Here is a 14,532-nt window from a genome sequence, read left to right as displayed (position 1 = left end):
CAAATGTTGCGAAGAAAATGATTGAATGCTATAATTCAGGTAAAGATTATGCTACATATATAATTAAAAAGAGATTTTTGTGAAGTCAAAATCACTAACACAGTCTGAAAAGTATGAGCATAACTACAGCAAATAAAGTAACTTGGTCAAGTACGTCGGCATCATCTGACCATGGTTACTTGACAACATGATGGCTGCTCGGTTTGCTTCTAGATTCTTTAGTAACCTGTGACTTTTAAAGTTCACTGTAGTTTCGCCATACAGCTCGAAACTCTTCACGGAATGTGTTTAAGCGTGCCTTGAGATTCGGTGTTCTCACGCTTGCATGAACTATAACCACTGTTGAGAGAGAACATCTCATGTCAAAAACAAAACTCCATCAAAGGACATAACAAGTGGAATAACTTACCGAAGAGGGAAGTGAGAAATGCATAGAGGACCCACAACAAGCCGCAGGAAGAGAACCACATGACAAGACTGGCTATAATACATAAGCAAATCAAGACACTAATCAGTTTTGTTAGCATTGATACATAAAGAGGGCTAGTGAGTATTCAAGTTACCTGTTAGGAAAATAACGACGAATACCCATCGTGGTTTCCCACAAACGTATACTGTCTTTCTTGCTGCTGATCTCCCACGGATGACAGGCCTGCAAGTGCCCACATTATATAGAGTTGTCTAAGAGCTCTCTTTATATTTTCAATGGCAAATAACTAAAAAAGAAACTCACATGTGGGGAGGCCTCATTTTTGCGGCCATGTGTGGAGAGAAAAGCCTAATAGTCCTTATAAACTTCTCATTAAAAGTAGCCGCAAAACTGCAAAAGACACAACACCTTTAAGCTTCAACACCCAATAGATTCTGCTAGGCAGAACACTAGCACCCAATAGATGGATGCCGGATAATAACATGAATAAAAATCAAAACCGCTACAGCTGGGATGAAACACTCAGATATGAACGAACTAAGACCATAAAAGCTACCGAACTCAGTACTCAAAAGTCCAGTTCAAGAGCAGACATTGAAGACAAAGGAGTCTATCATCCTCGAATCTACGCATATACAAATTAGAAAAGCCACCTAGAAACACCATAAAACTTATCTATTTCAAGAGGCAACCATTGTATACAAAGAAGCCTAGCATTTGCCGTGAAGCCACAATCGTATAGCAAAGCAGAGAGATATAAGTAGAAACTAATAAAAATCAATACCTGTCATTAAGAAAAGCTATGCTTAAAGCCGTAAAGGCAGTACCCACAATAGCCAATGGTCTTGTAATCAACGCAAGACCTGAGTCAACACAAACAAAAAAACATCTATCAACAAGATCTTCAATTAAAACCCAAAAGGACAAAGATTTTTTACACTAACCCAGAACGAAAATCACCAGGATAAAGTAATTCGTCCGATAGCTGCAAACATAAACGAAGATCATAAGATCAAAAAGCTCAGAATTTGAAGAGGGGAAGAGTGAAAAATGATTACTAGTAGAGATTGCACTTGAGACGGCTCTTCCACTTAGAGAACGAGCGAGGGAACGCGAATCTAGAGAAGAACTCTCCCAAGGAACGAGGAGGCGTCGACCATTCGACTTCTCTCAGGGCCTCGATCACATCCTCAGCTGCTACGTTGTCCCAATCCATACCCTCCCTCGATTAATCGGAAACTGAGAACGGCGCAAGATTGAAATCGATTTCAGCTCCGACGACGGAGAAAAACCAAAGCTCACCGATGAGTTTTCGGATTCGAATTTGATTTCGATTCGTTTAATCAAAAGCTTTTTGTTTTCGCCCTAGGGTCAATCGTGCCCCCACACCTACGTGTAGTTCTGATGACGTGGCAAATTAAAAGAGTAATAAATGTCTGAGACTGGTTTCGAACCAGGGCCTGAGACTAACGTGATAACCGAGTACACCACCCAAACGATATTGTTTTCGAACTATTGTCCGTCGTCCCCACCTACGTGTAGTTCTAGTCACGTGGCAAACTTTAGGGGAAAAATTCTAAAAAAAAAGAAAAATGAGTGTCTGAGACGGGTTCGAACCGGGGACCTCTAGTGTGTGAGACTAGCGTGATAACCGACTACACCACCCAGACGCTTTGTTTGAATTGTGGTCTTCTTTGTCAACTTGCCGAGAATGATTAACGAAGAGTAGTAGTAGTGCAACGTAGATAACAGAATGTTTGCTGTTTCGTTTGTAACTCGTACCACATCGTGCCGTTTTGAGCTCTGCGTTTCTCTGTTACCTCACTACGGCTCTACCACCAACCACAACTTGCATCTCGCTCTCTCATATTCTCTTTTCCGAGAATCTCGGAGTATTTTCGTTTTCATATTCACTTTTAGCGTTTCAGATTCGTTTCGTTAAGAAACCAGATCGACATGGCAGCTGCTTCAGGTTTAGCTTCATCGTCACTCGATACAAGTAAACTGATGATATTCTTTGGATCGAGCTCACTTTTTTTTTTTTAAGTTACAGGAGATTCGTATGAGGAAGCGTTGGCTGCTTTATCTTCTTTGATAACGAAACGAAGTCGTGCTGATAAGAGCAACAAAGGGGATCGCTTCGAGCTTGTCTTTGATTACCTTAAGGTGCTTTCTCTTCTTTTCTTTTTTTTTGTTTGCACCTTTTGTTTTTCTCTGCTTAGGCTTTTTCGTAATCTGTTTGCAGCTACTTGACCTGGAAGAAGACATGTTAAAGATGAAAGTTATCCATGTAGCTGGAACCAAAGGCAAGGTAATAACAACAACTTCCACTTGTGGAGATGTTTTGTAATATAACAGCAAGTACTTTTTTGTCATAAGGAGTTTGTTTATCTGTTTTGCTTCATGCAAGTCTATCTTAGTCATTGTTCAAAAAAATAGCTAGGTAGACGCCTTATAGAAGATTATTGTTTAGACAAATGTCATTTTTGAACTTCTAAATCGATTCTGTAAAAAAAAATTCAGTTTGAAAAAATCGTTTCATTCAGACTAATTTTTGAACACTTAGACCAATTTTTAAACGCCTAGACCAATGTTTAGAACACTGATGAAACTGTTTTATTGTTTGAACGGTTAATTACTATTTGTCATTAGGAGTTTGTTTATGTATTTGTCTGAATGGTGGTTGATTACTATTTGATTCAAGCCTTCAGTGAACTTTTTTTTATCAAAGTGTTTTATTGTCTGCATGGTTGATTACTTTCTGATCCAGCTGATAACGTTATCCTCTTTTCTTTTTATTTTGGCCTGAAGGGATCCACATGTGCCTTTACTGAGTCTATTTTACGAAGCTATGGCTTCCGAACTGGACTCTTCACTTCACCACACCTCATTGATGTCCGTGAAAGATTTCGCTTAGACGGGTAAGTTTATCTATGCTTTTTTAAATATTTTGAGAAAGAAAATTTAGATATGTGCTTATAGAAGCAGAAACCTGATTGCAAACAATACCTCGTTGGCATAATCATTTATTTTTGTTTGTTGAAAACATACTAGTTTTGGCATATGGTTAAATACTCTGTTTTTATTTCTCAATGTAACGTTCATATATCCATAATCAGCAAACGAGGCAATGAATATTCTTCTTTACTGAAAATTGCTCTGTTTCGGTATAGTTGATGTGTTTCATTTGTGCAGTAAGGACATTAGCGAGGAGAAATTTTTGGTCTATTTCTGGTGGTGCTATAACAGGCTTAAGGTATGGTGTCAGTGTGCATAGATTCAAATGAAGATAAAATGTTTGTTGACTATTTGATTTGCAGGAGAGAACTAACGAGGAGATACCAATGCCTACATATTTCCGCTTCCTTGCATTGCTAGCTTTTAAAATTTTTGCTGCAGAAGAGGTTTGATATGCCAATCTTGTACCTTTATTTGAGTAGTTTCTTACAAGTTACATGATAGAGGTGAAACCTCTACTATTTATTAATACTTCTCTTTGCTTCCTTATGCAGGTAGATGCTGCTATATTGGAGGTAGGATTAGGTGGGAAGTTCGATGCCACCAATGCGGTAAGTTTCACCTCTTTCTCGTGCTATTTTCCCTAATAAGATGTATCCCTTTTGACCTAACAACTAGGTTAGCGTTCATAAGACAACTACCATAGATAGGATCGGAACCATATTTTTAGTTATTAGACACTAAATTTTGTAATGATATCATCAAAATACTCCAAATTGTTGGTAGTAGTCTTATGTTTTAACTAAATAAGTTCTCATGGGGGGTTCACTGGTGACATGTTACAGGTTCAGAAACCTGTGGTGTGTGGTATTTCTTCACTTGGATATGACCACATGGAAATTCTAGGTTTGTAATTGGAATCCTCTTATTCATATGGCATACCAATGCTGCTATGGAAATGTTTTCATTGCATGTCAAGCATATTTTTGAGTTTTATTTGCTTTTTAATTTTATGCCATGACTTGTTTCTTCTCTTTGGGATGCATCTTAGGTGATACACTTGGCAAAATTGCTGGTGAGAAGGCTGGAATTTTCAAGGTGGCTTTTAACTCTTGTCTATATATCTTTAAAATGAATCATTCCTTTTTTGTAACTTAGTAATACTCTCCATAGTTAGCCTAATCTTCCTTGTTCATATTTTAGCTTGGAGTTCCAGCTTTCACAGTACCTCAACCTGATGAAGCCATGCGTGTCCTTGAAGAGAAAGCTTCCAAATTAGATGTAGGCCTAATTTTAATAGCTAAACTCTAACATTTAAACAAAAAAAAATGGCAGAAAATGTTTGTGCTACTTGGTTGATTGTAATATTATAGGTTTATCATTTTTGTATGCGTCAACAATTAGGTTCATTAGTTTTTGGATAAGATTTTAAACATTGTATTCCCAGGTGAATCTCGAAGTGGTGCAACCACTAACCGCAAGGCAGTTAAGTGGTCAGAAACTTGGGCTTGATGGGGAGCACCAATATCTAAATGCTCGTCTAGCAGTTTCCCTTGCCTCTACTTGGCTTCAGCAAATCGGTAAACTTGAAGTTCCCAGTCTGACTCAGATGGTAAGCCTGCTCTTTCTCGCCTTTTGTTTATTTTTTTAGCCTGCATCTAGTTCCTTCTCTAGTTATCTGAAGTTGATCCTTTCTTTGTGTCAGAGTATTCTGCCTAAGAAATTCATCAAAGGTTTAGCTACAACGAGTTTGCAAGGACGAGCACAGGTCGTCCCTGATCAGTTTATTGAAACTAGGACTTCGGGAGATTTAGTATTTTATCTGGATGGAGCTCATAGTCCAGAAAGCATGGAAGTATGCGCCAAATGGTTTTCTTTGGCGGTTAAGGGAGACAACAAGCCAGAGCGTTCAGAACATTTGGTTAATGGCTCATCTCATGATAAATGGTCAGGAGAAGAAAACTGCCAACAGGTAAGTGGACGAGTTTCTTGTTCTATAAATGTGTATACCTGTTTTTCCTCTGTGCATATATGAATGAGAGATCATATGGCTGCTTTTGCAGATATTGCTATTCAACTGCATGTCAGTTCGGGACCCAAATCTGCTGCTTCCACATCTAAGGAACACATGCGCACACCATGGTAATTTTCTGAGCCGTGTGCCTTAGTGGTGTTCTTGTGGAAACAAACTTTTAGAAACAGAGTTGTTCAAAAGACAGAAATGAAGTTGAATGTAGTAGTTAATGTGTAGGTGTCCATTTCAAGAAGGCATTGTTTGTACCAAACATGTCGGTGTATCACAAGGTTGGTACATCGGCGGATTTGCCTGAGAATGATCCACATGTTGACTTGTCATGGCAGTTGACACTCCAGGAAGTGTGGGAACGCCTTATCCATAATGAAAAAGGTATATATATAGTAGAAACAAATGTCTTCATTCTGATCCATATCTCAATTTAGTCTTTATTTTAATTCTTGGAACGCAGGAGAAGATAGTGAAAGTATAAAAAGTGAGGTGTTTACTTCACTACCGATGGCAATAAAATGGCTAAGGGATAGTGTACATGAGAGTAGCTCAGCCACACGTTTCCAAGTATAACCTAAACCCTTTTCTTATTGAATAGGTTCGTCTCACAACTTGATAATACTAGAAGGGTTCTAAGGACTGTGTATGTGTGTGTGCAGGTTCTTGTAACTGGTTCCTTACATCTTGTAGGTGATGTACTGAGATTAGTCAGAAAATGAAGGGTTGAATACACCAACACTAAATCACAATATATTGTGTGATTTTGATTTTTCTTTCAACATAGATTATTTATTTCCCTATAACCAACCAAAAGCATATAACCAAAAGCAAAATGTTGTTTCAAAGTACCAGATTCACAAGTGCTACATTACTAGCTTTTGATTTGTTTCTTTCAGATTTAGAAATCAATTGAAACGCAATGTCCCCAATGGTTGATGTGGTTTAAATATAATCCGAGCTTGGTGAAAACACATTAATAATATGATATATCGGCGTAACATGAAGGGAATGAAATCCACAAAACTATTGAACACACAAACCTCAGCAGTAGAGACTCATTGAACACACAAACCTCAACAATGAAATCCACACAACAATTGTAAGTTTTTTTTTTTTAACATAAAACTTTTATACTTTCAAGGGCTTCAAAATGTGTATTATATGCTTGATTATTAAATTCTATAATGTGGTATCATGTCGGTTTTTATTGATGGTTAGAGATATTGTGTTTAGTTTTCTAACTGATTTAACAATACTGAATTTTTCCTTTTTATTTTCTGAAATTTTACTTTTTATTTTCAGATTTTTTTTTCTAAAATTTAAGATGTTTTTTTTTATAAATACGACTCTGTTTATAGAAAGGCTGTTTTATTATGCAAGATCAAAGGTTTTTTAAGCTTTTTGTGTTCACCTTGAACTTTTAAACTTTCAAAAAGTTTTCTGGGAGATTCTGTTTAATTAGTATGATTGATTATCTATACTATTATTTGCGAAGTAAATTTTCGGAATCGAGCTCTCACGTTAAAAGTTAGAGTGGTTAATATCGTTTATACCCTTAATGAATAAAATATATAAATAAATTAAAAAATAATTTAAACAGAGATAATTTATGTATATATTGTATTGTTATTTGAAAAAGTCTTTTAGTAAAAAATTAACTATATAATTAAAAATATAATATTGAGTTATTTTAAGATTTATTTTAGTATAATGAAAATAGTGTACAAAGAACTTTTCAAAAATTTATGAAAATGTTTAAACCCGCATCGCGGGCAAAACATCTAGTAGAAGCTAATATAAGTGTATTTTGATGATGTGAAAACAATTTGGGTATGATGTCTTGTCAGTTTTCATTAATCGTTAGAGATAATAATCGAGTATGGTTTCATTGTTCTATTTTTAAGGTCAAAGCTTAATATTCGAGATAATAACACCTTGATATATGGGTTTTCCTCTTTTCTGATTTCTTTAGCCTTGAAGTCACTTTGAATTTAGTCATTAGTATTACCAAAGACGTTTATGATCTCTCTGTTTACAGATGATTAAGCATAGAAACCCTCGGGTAGGTTAAATTCATATGTTATATTGCATGAGATGAAACTAACATTAAACGTCTAAGATGATAGTTAGTGTTTTTAGACTAACAATGAGAGAAGAATACTCATAGCCATTTCTGTTCTTTCTTTTGTCCTGCCAGCATGTGAAAGCCATTTATGTTCATTTGATGTTGGTATGTATGCATGCGTTTACAAATTACAACATGTCTGGGTGGAATATCTATATATCCGCCCAAATCATTTTGATTCTTATATATAATTATATATCCAAAAGTAACTATTATACGGCGAATCCTGCTAGATCTGGAGAAGAATGTAAATCAAAGAGAAGATAAACGTGGAATATGCCTAACTGTTTCAGCTTGTTTTGCAAGCCCTCCTTTAAATTTGGAATAAATCAATGTATGAGATCTAATTTTGATATGATTATAACTTCACTTGACCACCAAAATCTACAGATATATACTTGGCTTAGATAGGAATATCTGGTAAAAAGATCAAATACATCTTTACTGGTTAATACTATAGCTAGATACCAAAATATCAATCAGTATATCTAATATATATATCAATTAAAGGAGTATAATAAGTCTACGATGAATGTGAAAAAGATTCCATATCTTATGATTATTCATATTCTTATTTATATTTATATTCGTATCCATATATTTATATTCATATTCTTATTTTCAACCAAAAAAATGTTGTAAGTCTTACAACAATCCATCTCCTACATTGGATCAAAACTAATTATTTAGGTCAAAACTTAATTTTCGAGATTTGAATATGTCCGTGAATAACCCTTTACTCCATACTCCAAAATAATGTTATTCAAAACTAAAAAATATTATATAGAAGAAAAAGCTACACATTAAAGAAAAAGTCGATTTGAGTCACATGCATGATCGAATTATCATAGCATTTAATATAACAAATGAAGGAAATGGAGATTTGAGTGTGCATGTATATGCCAAAGATCAACACGAGTTTTTGTTTTTCATGTGTATAAAGTGAAGAGAAGCAGTCAGGTCAAGAACTTATCCAAATGACATACACAGAGGGTGAATTAAATGTAGAAGAAGCAAAGTTTATCCACAGCATCTGTAAGAAAAGACACGTGGCAGAGTGGAGAGAGCTAAAGCCGGCGGCAGAGCCACGTGGGGATCACGTGAACCCATCTCCTTTCTCATCAGAAGTTGGTTATATAACAGACCGTTGGGGAGTTAGGGCAAAACAAATAAGAAAAAACTAAAGTCATCATTAATTAAACTATACATTATCCATTTCTCTCTTACTAGTTCTCTCTCTCACTCAACAAATCAACATCCTTCTCTCTGTCAAGAAAACTCATTGTAATTAAAATTTAGTTAATTAGTCACTAATTACTACATATATTGACCATTTATGGACATCAAGAAAACCAAAGCTCCTTCCTCATCTTCTTCACCCTCTTCGTTTGATCATTTGTTTGGTCCGAGAGGGTCAGCTGCCTCTGCTTCTTCTGCTTCGTCTTGTTCAACTATACTCGACTCCATTTTCCCTCCTCCGGTAATCTATATACTTTACATATGTTAGTATGTGCATATAACATGTATATTTCGATGTTGTATAGAATTTAGTTGAATTTTTTTGATTTTACATATCCATAACAACTCTATTAATAAAACAGAAATATGATGCACTTTATGTAGATTTTCTGGAAATCAATTGCAATAGATAATTAAGGCTATAGTTCAAAAAAAAAGATAATTAAGGCTTTTCATACAAAGTCATAAAGAATTTTTCTTACTAGCTACACGACAAGTAAGCATAGAAATTATCACATTCATGCATGGATATATCCTCCTATGGATACATATAATATACCATGTGTCGGTGTATGTAATGCATATGTGGTCCGGAGTTTTTTTTTTTTTTATAATTGAGTTTGCAAATTTGAACCCATTCTATAATGCAGGTAGCAGGCAAGAAGGGAAATCACACTAGTATCATTTCTCAAACCACTGGTAATCTAGGTTTCTTTTGTAAAAAACATACACTGATTTTTCATTTTCTGTTATTGTTAGAATAATAAAATGGTAAAATCAGTTCATATACCTATAATAATGTATAGTTTTATTCAGAAAAAGTCACTTATTACTTATTAGTCTTCAAAAATACTATTCTAGTTGAAGTGTAGTGTGTATATTGAATCAAGACCGTGGGGATGATTGCATCAAACGATTGCTTAGTCTATAGTGATTCAAACTTTATACAATTTGATGAAGTTAAAAAATTCGAATATGATATATCATATAAGTTTTTTCGGGTGTGTGTTTCCAAAGATGAGAGAAGCAGTCATGAAAGAAGAGAAGCTTCGTATTTCAGCTCATCCATCTACTACGGAGGCCAGCAACACTATTCACCTCCACGAGCTCATGATGCCTCCTCCACTTCTCCATCACATCATCACCCCAAAGAAACTGATGATCGCACTGACACAACCGCCTCTGCTTCCAGAGGAAATTGGTGGAAAGGTATATACCGTTTTCATACCTTCTAGTAGTCTCTATTCCATAATAACTACATCAACTTATCAATAGATTGTTTCATGTGTCAGGTTCCTTGTATTACTAAGACCAACCTATAACTACTCCAACTGATGGCCATATAAATCAACGTGACTTTGCAGTGCGATCTTTTTGGGTTTTGTTTTTATGTTTTTTTTTTGTAATTATACAATGCTGGGGATTAGTACGTTGGTTTAAGAGAGCAACTAATGAACCACATGTACCACAAATGTATGGCACAAACCCAGTAAATAAAATACTCAGAATCTTAATAACAAGTTATATTCTTCATGATCGATAATTGTGTTTAATCAAATTTTATCATCAAAACAAAGTAATACACATGTGTAACATTCTAGACTGGTTTTGAAGAACATCTATCGCTCTCTATCTGCTACTTTAAATCAGAGTATTTTTCTGTTTCTGTTAGGATGTAAATAAATATGTAAGATTTTATTGATTTAAGTTTTCGAGTAATTGAATTAGGAGGGAGCCAGCACCATCAGAAACAGAGCCGCAAAGAAAAACACATATACGAGTGTACCGGATAAACCGAACTAAACCAATACCGGATCCAATAGCGTCATGCCGCGGGATTATTTAAAAACCAAGTTTAGATTCGGACCGAACCAATCATTTCTCAGCAAAGCTTCTTGTCCTAGAACCCTAGAACTCCTTCACAGTTCCAGTTCGTTCTTCGACCAATATGGAGGAGGATCGTGTCTTCTCTACCGTTCACTCCACGGTTTTCAAGGAATCCGAACCGTTAGAAGGCAAGTGCGACAAAATCGAAGGATACGATTTTAATCAAGGAGTCAATTACCCTAAGCTTCTCCGATCAATGCTCACCACAGGATTCCAAGCCTCGAATCTCGGCGAAGCTATTGATATCGTCAATAAAATGGTTTCGAGAAAACTTCAAATTTTTTTTTTTACTTTTGACATTGACCTAACATGATGGGGTTTGAATTGTATTTTGAAGCTAGACTGGAGACTTGCTGATGAAGCTACGGTAGCTGAAGAGGAAAAGGAGTCCGTGAGGTGTAAGATATTTTTTTTTTTGCTAAGAATGTGAATATCATTAATGAAAATGAAAGTTTGATACAAGCTTAACTTGGATCCCATTCTGCTATTAAAGCTTGATGGTTCCTAAATGTTGCAAAAAAAGTAAAAAAACACTTAGAAACATATTTGGTCTAGCAAAGTTGCAAGAACCGAAGCTAGAACCAAGGAACAAGGTCACCATAAACAACTTGAATAGAGGCCGGTAGGTCAACATCGAAATGGACCAGCAGACAAGGAGAAGATCAAGGGTCGCTCAGAGCACAATAGGCGGAGGCGGTTGACAATTCCGGCCCCGGCCATTGGCATCGATGAACTAGCTCCAATCAAAAACCCAGTCCAGAGATTTAGGCACAGAAGGTCATTATCCAAACCCAAAAGACTACACCTGGCCAATGACGAGCACTTTCTGATGGAGTAGGCGGTAGGTTGACGGCTAAAACCGGCCACTCCACACAATAAATTACCCGGAGCAGAGGAGTAGGAGAGGCAGACACTAACAAAGCGAAAGTCTCCTTCCGGCGTTTGAAGCACAGGCAGACTCGTGAAAGTCCACAAAGCATGGAACAAAAGAGCAGATGAGAGCCTCTGAAACGGAGGCGGCAGAACGGGAAAGTCCCCAAACCCGAGCACACCCACAAATCGGAGTAGACAACTGCAGCTGGAAGTGCCATGGGAAGTTGAAGGTAAGCTTGACTGAGGAAGAGGCCCTCAACGGAGTGTCTCAGCTCCGCCGCGCTCTGAAGAAACCAGGTCTTCGAGGAGAGGCTCTACAGACTTGACTCGCTTCAATGGAGGAGGAGCACTGACACGGCAAGACGGAAAGAACAGAGAAGAGGCAGCGACGCTCAAGATCCGCTCTTCCACGGCAAGGGGTGACGGATCTGACCCAGATCTGTCGGTAGTGGCTCGAACCCAAAAAGCAAATACAAGCGGCCTGATTCGGATCTACTTTACAGCGCCTCGCCCTCGCTCCAGAGAATGCTAGAACACTTTAGCTTTCTGTTTAGGTCCGACGAATCAGAGATCCAGAGCAGAAGCAGCAAAGAGGCGATGATGGAAGCAGAGGAAGGCAGGGGAGAGACTGAAGCTGAACAGCAAACGAAAAAGACGGGTGGTCGACGGTTAGAAACCGACCGCCGACCACCGAAAACGAGAAAGAAGAACGGCCGAACCCTAACGCGATGGAGGAGGAAAGAGAGATGAAAAGAGAGAAAAAATCTCTCTCCTCTCTCTAGATTACAATTTTGATTTTTGAAAAATCATTGAGGTGTAAGATATTTCTGGGATTCACTTCGAATCTTGTTTCTTCTGGTGTTAGAGAGACAATTCGATATCTTGTTCAGCATCATATGGTTAGTGATCTGTTTATGGATATTAACTATTGAGCTTTGGCAGGAGTCTATTCCTATATAATAATCATAATTTTTTGGAGGTAAGGCTAATGTTTCAAGCCAAAGCTCAATAGTTTGTTCAAAAAAAAAACTATTGAGCTTTGGCTAACATTAGCCTTACCTCTAAAAAATTATGATTTTTATATAGGAATAGACTCCTGCTACTTTTTTATTTATTTATTAAAGTTCTTAAAATATATATTCATAGCCTGGAAAATTTTAAGATCCGGCTCTGGCTTTGGCTTTAATCAGGACCGAATCTTAGCACAACCGTTTGAAACATTAGCATTGACTTCCAAAAATTATGATTTTTAGACTGATTTAGGAATTTTTTATTTATTTATTAAATTTTTTAAAAAATATGTTTATAGCCTCCGAAATCTCAGATTCGACTCTGGCTTTAATAATTTTGTTTACTTAAAAGTTGCTGATTGATTATGCAAGGTTGATGTTATAGTCACAACAACTGGTGGTGTAGAGGAAGATCTCATAAAATGCCTTGCACCTACATATAAAGGTGACTTCTCTCTACCAGGTGCTTATCTGCGTTCAAAGGGACTAAGCTAAACCGAATCGGGAACTTGCTGGTTCCTAATGATAACTACTGCAAGTTTGAGGATTGGATCATTCCCATCTTTGATGAGATGCTCAAGGAACAGAAACAAGAGGTATCCGTTTTGCTTGTAACCAAATGTAACGAGAGGAGATAATGAAACCTTCTTTCTTTTTTCATTGTAGAATGTGTTGTGGACACCTTCTAAACTGTTAGCACGGCTGGGAAAAGAAATAAACAATGAGAGTTCATACCTTTATTGGGCTTACAAGGTAACATCAAAACTAAACCTTTGAAGTAATTTTATTTTGCATGGTTTATTGAAATTTTCCAGCGTCTTGTGGTGTGTTTGTAGATGAACATTCCAGTGTTCTGCCCGGGGCTAACAGATGGTTCTCTCGGCGATATGCTTTATTTTCACTCCTTTCGCACCTCTGGCCTTGTCATCGACGTAGTGCAAGGTACCTTCTTTAACTCAATGAGGCAATGCCATAGAATATTACAAGATATGGTCCTCTAACCAGTTAATGTTTTATGAATTATGAATAGATATAAGATCTATGAATGGCGAAGCAGTACATGCAACTCCAAGAAAGACAGGGATGATCATTCTTGGAGGGGGCTTGCCGAAGCACCACATATGTAATGCCAACATGATGCGTAACGGTGCGGATTACGCTGTGTTCATAAACACAGGGCAAGAGTTTGATGGGAGCGACTCAGGTGCACGCCCTGATGAAGCAGTGTCCTGGGGTAAAATAAGAGGATCTGCTAAAACTGTCAAGGTCTGTTTCAAAATTTTCTTTGATCTCTCATCACATCTACACTATGTTGTTCTAGAGTTACATTTTTTTTTTATGATGGATCATTCTTCTAGGTGCACTGTGATGCTACCATAGCTTTCCCTTTGTTGGTTGCTGAAACATTTGCCTCAAAGAGAGAACAAACCTGTGAGCCCAAGACCTAAGCATTCAACAATTTTTTTTAAGTTCAAAAAAAAAAAAGACCTAAGCACTCAGATTGTATTTGATTAACATTTTATTTCATTTTAAGTGTCGTTTTATATTTTTAATGCATAAGTTTTGTTAAATTTTCTAGTTTTATCCTTATTTTTTTTATTTTATTAATGTTGCTGAAATATATTTATTAACATATCTATTATACCTTTTAGTTATACAAGAAAAAAACAAACTAAAGAAAAATAGCTAAAAAAAAACAAACAAAATTTTATTGATTATATGCTTTTAATATTGTTGTTGCAAATAATATTATTTGGAAACTGAAGGTGGATATTTTTCTTATGGTTATACTAGATTTCTAGTTTGTACTTAGGTTCATGAGAGGACAAAGATTCTTTATGTCTCATAAAGAATATCCATTGATCATTATGACATTCAATGATTTGAGTTTTTCAACTTGGAGTTCAATGATTCATTATTGCTTCTTCTATTCAATCCAGATTTTTTTCATGATACCTAGTTGTTAAAGTTTTCATTTCCTTGA

The 14,532-nt window shown here is 36.4% G+C and overlaps 3 protein-coding genes, 1 non-coding gene and 1 pseudogene across 7 annotated transcripts; 3 read left to right on the top strand and 2 right to left on the bottom strand.

Annotated features, from left to right (window-relative positions):
• Positions 1-4: 4 nt before the first annotated feature.
• LOC125581475 (PRA1 family protein A2-like) lies at positions 5-1,838 on the bottom strand. 2 transcript variants are annotated; one of them, XM_048746989.1, is made up of 7 exons: positions 1,504-1,838; positions 1,375-1,415; positions 1,215-1,293; positions 734-820; positions 564-652; positions 410-481; positions 5-339 (listed from the first exon to the last, which is right to left on the bottom strand). In XM_048746989.1, the coding sequence occupies exons 1-7, from the start codon at positions 1,644-1,646 to the stop codon at positions 236-238; spliced, it is 615 nt and encodes a 204-aa protein (XP_048602946.1). In that variant the 5' UTR covers positions 1,647-1,838; the 3' UTR covers positions 5-235. The 2 variants fall into 2 exon arrangements, with proteins under 2 accessions (XP_048602946.1, XP_048602944.1); XM_048746987.1 differs by having other exon boundaries at positions 1,489-1,835.
• Positions 1,839-2,027: 189 nt separating this feature from the next.
• Positions 2,028-2,100, bottom strand: TRNAV-CAC. The gene has a single exon. It is a non-coding gene; the product is annotated as a tRNA-Val (tRNA).
• Positions 2,101-2,190: 90 nt separating this feature from the next.
• Positions 2,191-6,343, top strand: LOC106380836 (folylpolyglutamate synthase). 3 transcript variants are annotated; one of them, XM_048746967.1, is made up of 16 exons: positions 2,191-2,402; positions 2,484-2,596; positions 2,676-2,741; positions 3,242-3,351; positions 3,626-3,686; positions 3,751-3,834; positions 3,943-3,999; positions 4,234-4,294; positions 4,440-4,486; positions 4,592-4,669; positions 4,836-5,000; positions 5,094-5,360; positions 5,452-5,530; positions 5,640-5,795; positions 5,875-5,981; positions 6,074-6,343. In XM_048746967.1, exons 1-16 carry the CDS (start codon positions 2,387-2,389, stop codon positions 6,131-6,133), a joined length of 1,527 nt encoding a protein of 508 aa, XP_048602924.1. In that variant the 5' UTR covers positions 2,191-2,386; the 3' UTR covers positions 6,134-6,343. The 3 variants fall into 3 exon arrangements, with proteins under 3 accessions (XP_048602924.1, XP_048602929.1, XP_022551414.2); XM_022695693.2 differs by having other exon boundaries at positions 2,274-2,402; positions 2,478-2,596; XM_048746972.1 differs by lacking the exon at positions 4,592-4,669 and having other exon boundaries at positions 2,272-2,402; positions 2,478-2,596.
• A 2,239-nt stretch (positions 6,344-8,582) lies between these two features.
• BNAC02G02150D lies at positions 8,583-10,318 on the top strand. The gene is made up of 4 exons (XM_013819250.3): positions 8,583-9,019; positions 9,429-9,477; positions 9,796-9,987; positions 10,071-10,318. The coding sequence occupies exons 1-4, from the start codon at positions 8,876-8,878 to the stop codon at positions 10,085-10,087; spliced, it is 402 nt and encodes a 133-aa protein (XP_013674704.2). The 5' UTR covers positions 8,583-8,875; the 3' UTR covers positions 10,088-10,318.
• Positions 10,319-10,530: 212 nt separating this feature from the next.
• On the top strand, positions 10,531-14,443 carry LOC106422632 (annotated as a pseudogene).
• The last annotated feature ends 89 nt before the right edge of the window (positions 14,444-14,532 follow it).

This window comes from Brassica napus, chromosome A2, assembly GCF_020379485.1.
Source record: "Brassica napus cultivar Da-Ae chromosome A2, Da-Ae, whole genome shotgun sequence".
Classification (NCBI taxonomy): domain Eukaryota; kingdom Viridiplantae; phylum Streptophyta; class Magnoliopsida; order Brassicales; family Brassicaceae; genus Brassica; species Brassica napus.
Note: the sequence above shows the minus strand (reverse complement) of the source record. Positions and strands in the feature narration are given on the sequence as shown.

What these genes read in the sequence shown, in the direction of transcription:
- LOC125581475 (XM_048746987.1), bottom strand. Translation starts at nt 1,646, where the DNA reads ATGGATTGGGACAACGTAGCAGCTGAGGATGTGATCGAGGCCCTGAGA. An exon ending in CCTGGTGATTTTCGTTCTGG is followed by an intron (nt 1,294 to 1,374) that starts GTTAGTGTAAAA and finishes GTGTTGACTCAG; the next exon opens with GTCTTGCGTTGATTACAAGA. An exon ending in ATTTCTCACTTCCCTCTTCG is followed by an intron (nt 340 to 409) that starts GTAAGTTATTCC and finishes CTCTCTCAACAG; the next exon opens with TGGTTATAGTTCATGCAAGC.
- LOC106380836 (XM_022695693.2), top strand. An exon ending in GAAAGATTTCGCTTAGACGG is followed by an intron (nt 3,352 to 3,625) that starts GTAAGTTTATCT and finishes TCATTTGTGCAG; the next exon opens with TAAGGACATTAGCGAGGAGA. An exon ending in AAATTTTTGCTGCAGAAGAG is followed by an intron (nt 3,835 to 3,942) that starts GTTTGATATGCC and finishes TTCCTTATGCAG; the next exon opens with GTAGATGCTGCTATATTGGA.
- BNAC02G02150D (XM_013819250.3), top strand. Translation starts at nt 8,876, where the DNA reads ATGGACATCAAGAAAACCAAAGCTCCTTCCTCATCTTCTTCACCCTCT. An exon ending in ACTCCATTTTCCCTCCTCCG is followed by an intron (nt 9,020 to 9,428) that starts GTAATCTATATA and finishes TCTATAATGCAG; the next exon opens with GTAGCAGGCAAGAAGGGAAA. An exon ending in TATCATTTCTCAAACCACTG is followed by an intron (nt 9,478 to 9,795) that starts GTAATCTAGGTT and finishes GTGTTTCCAAAG; the next exon opens with ATGAGAGAAGCAGTCATGAA.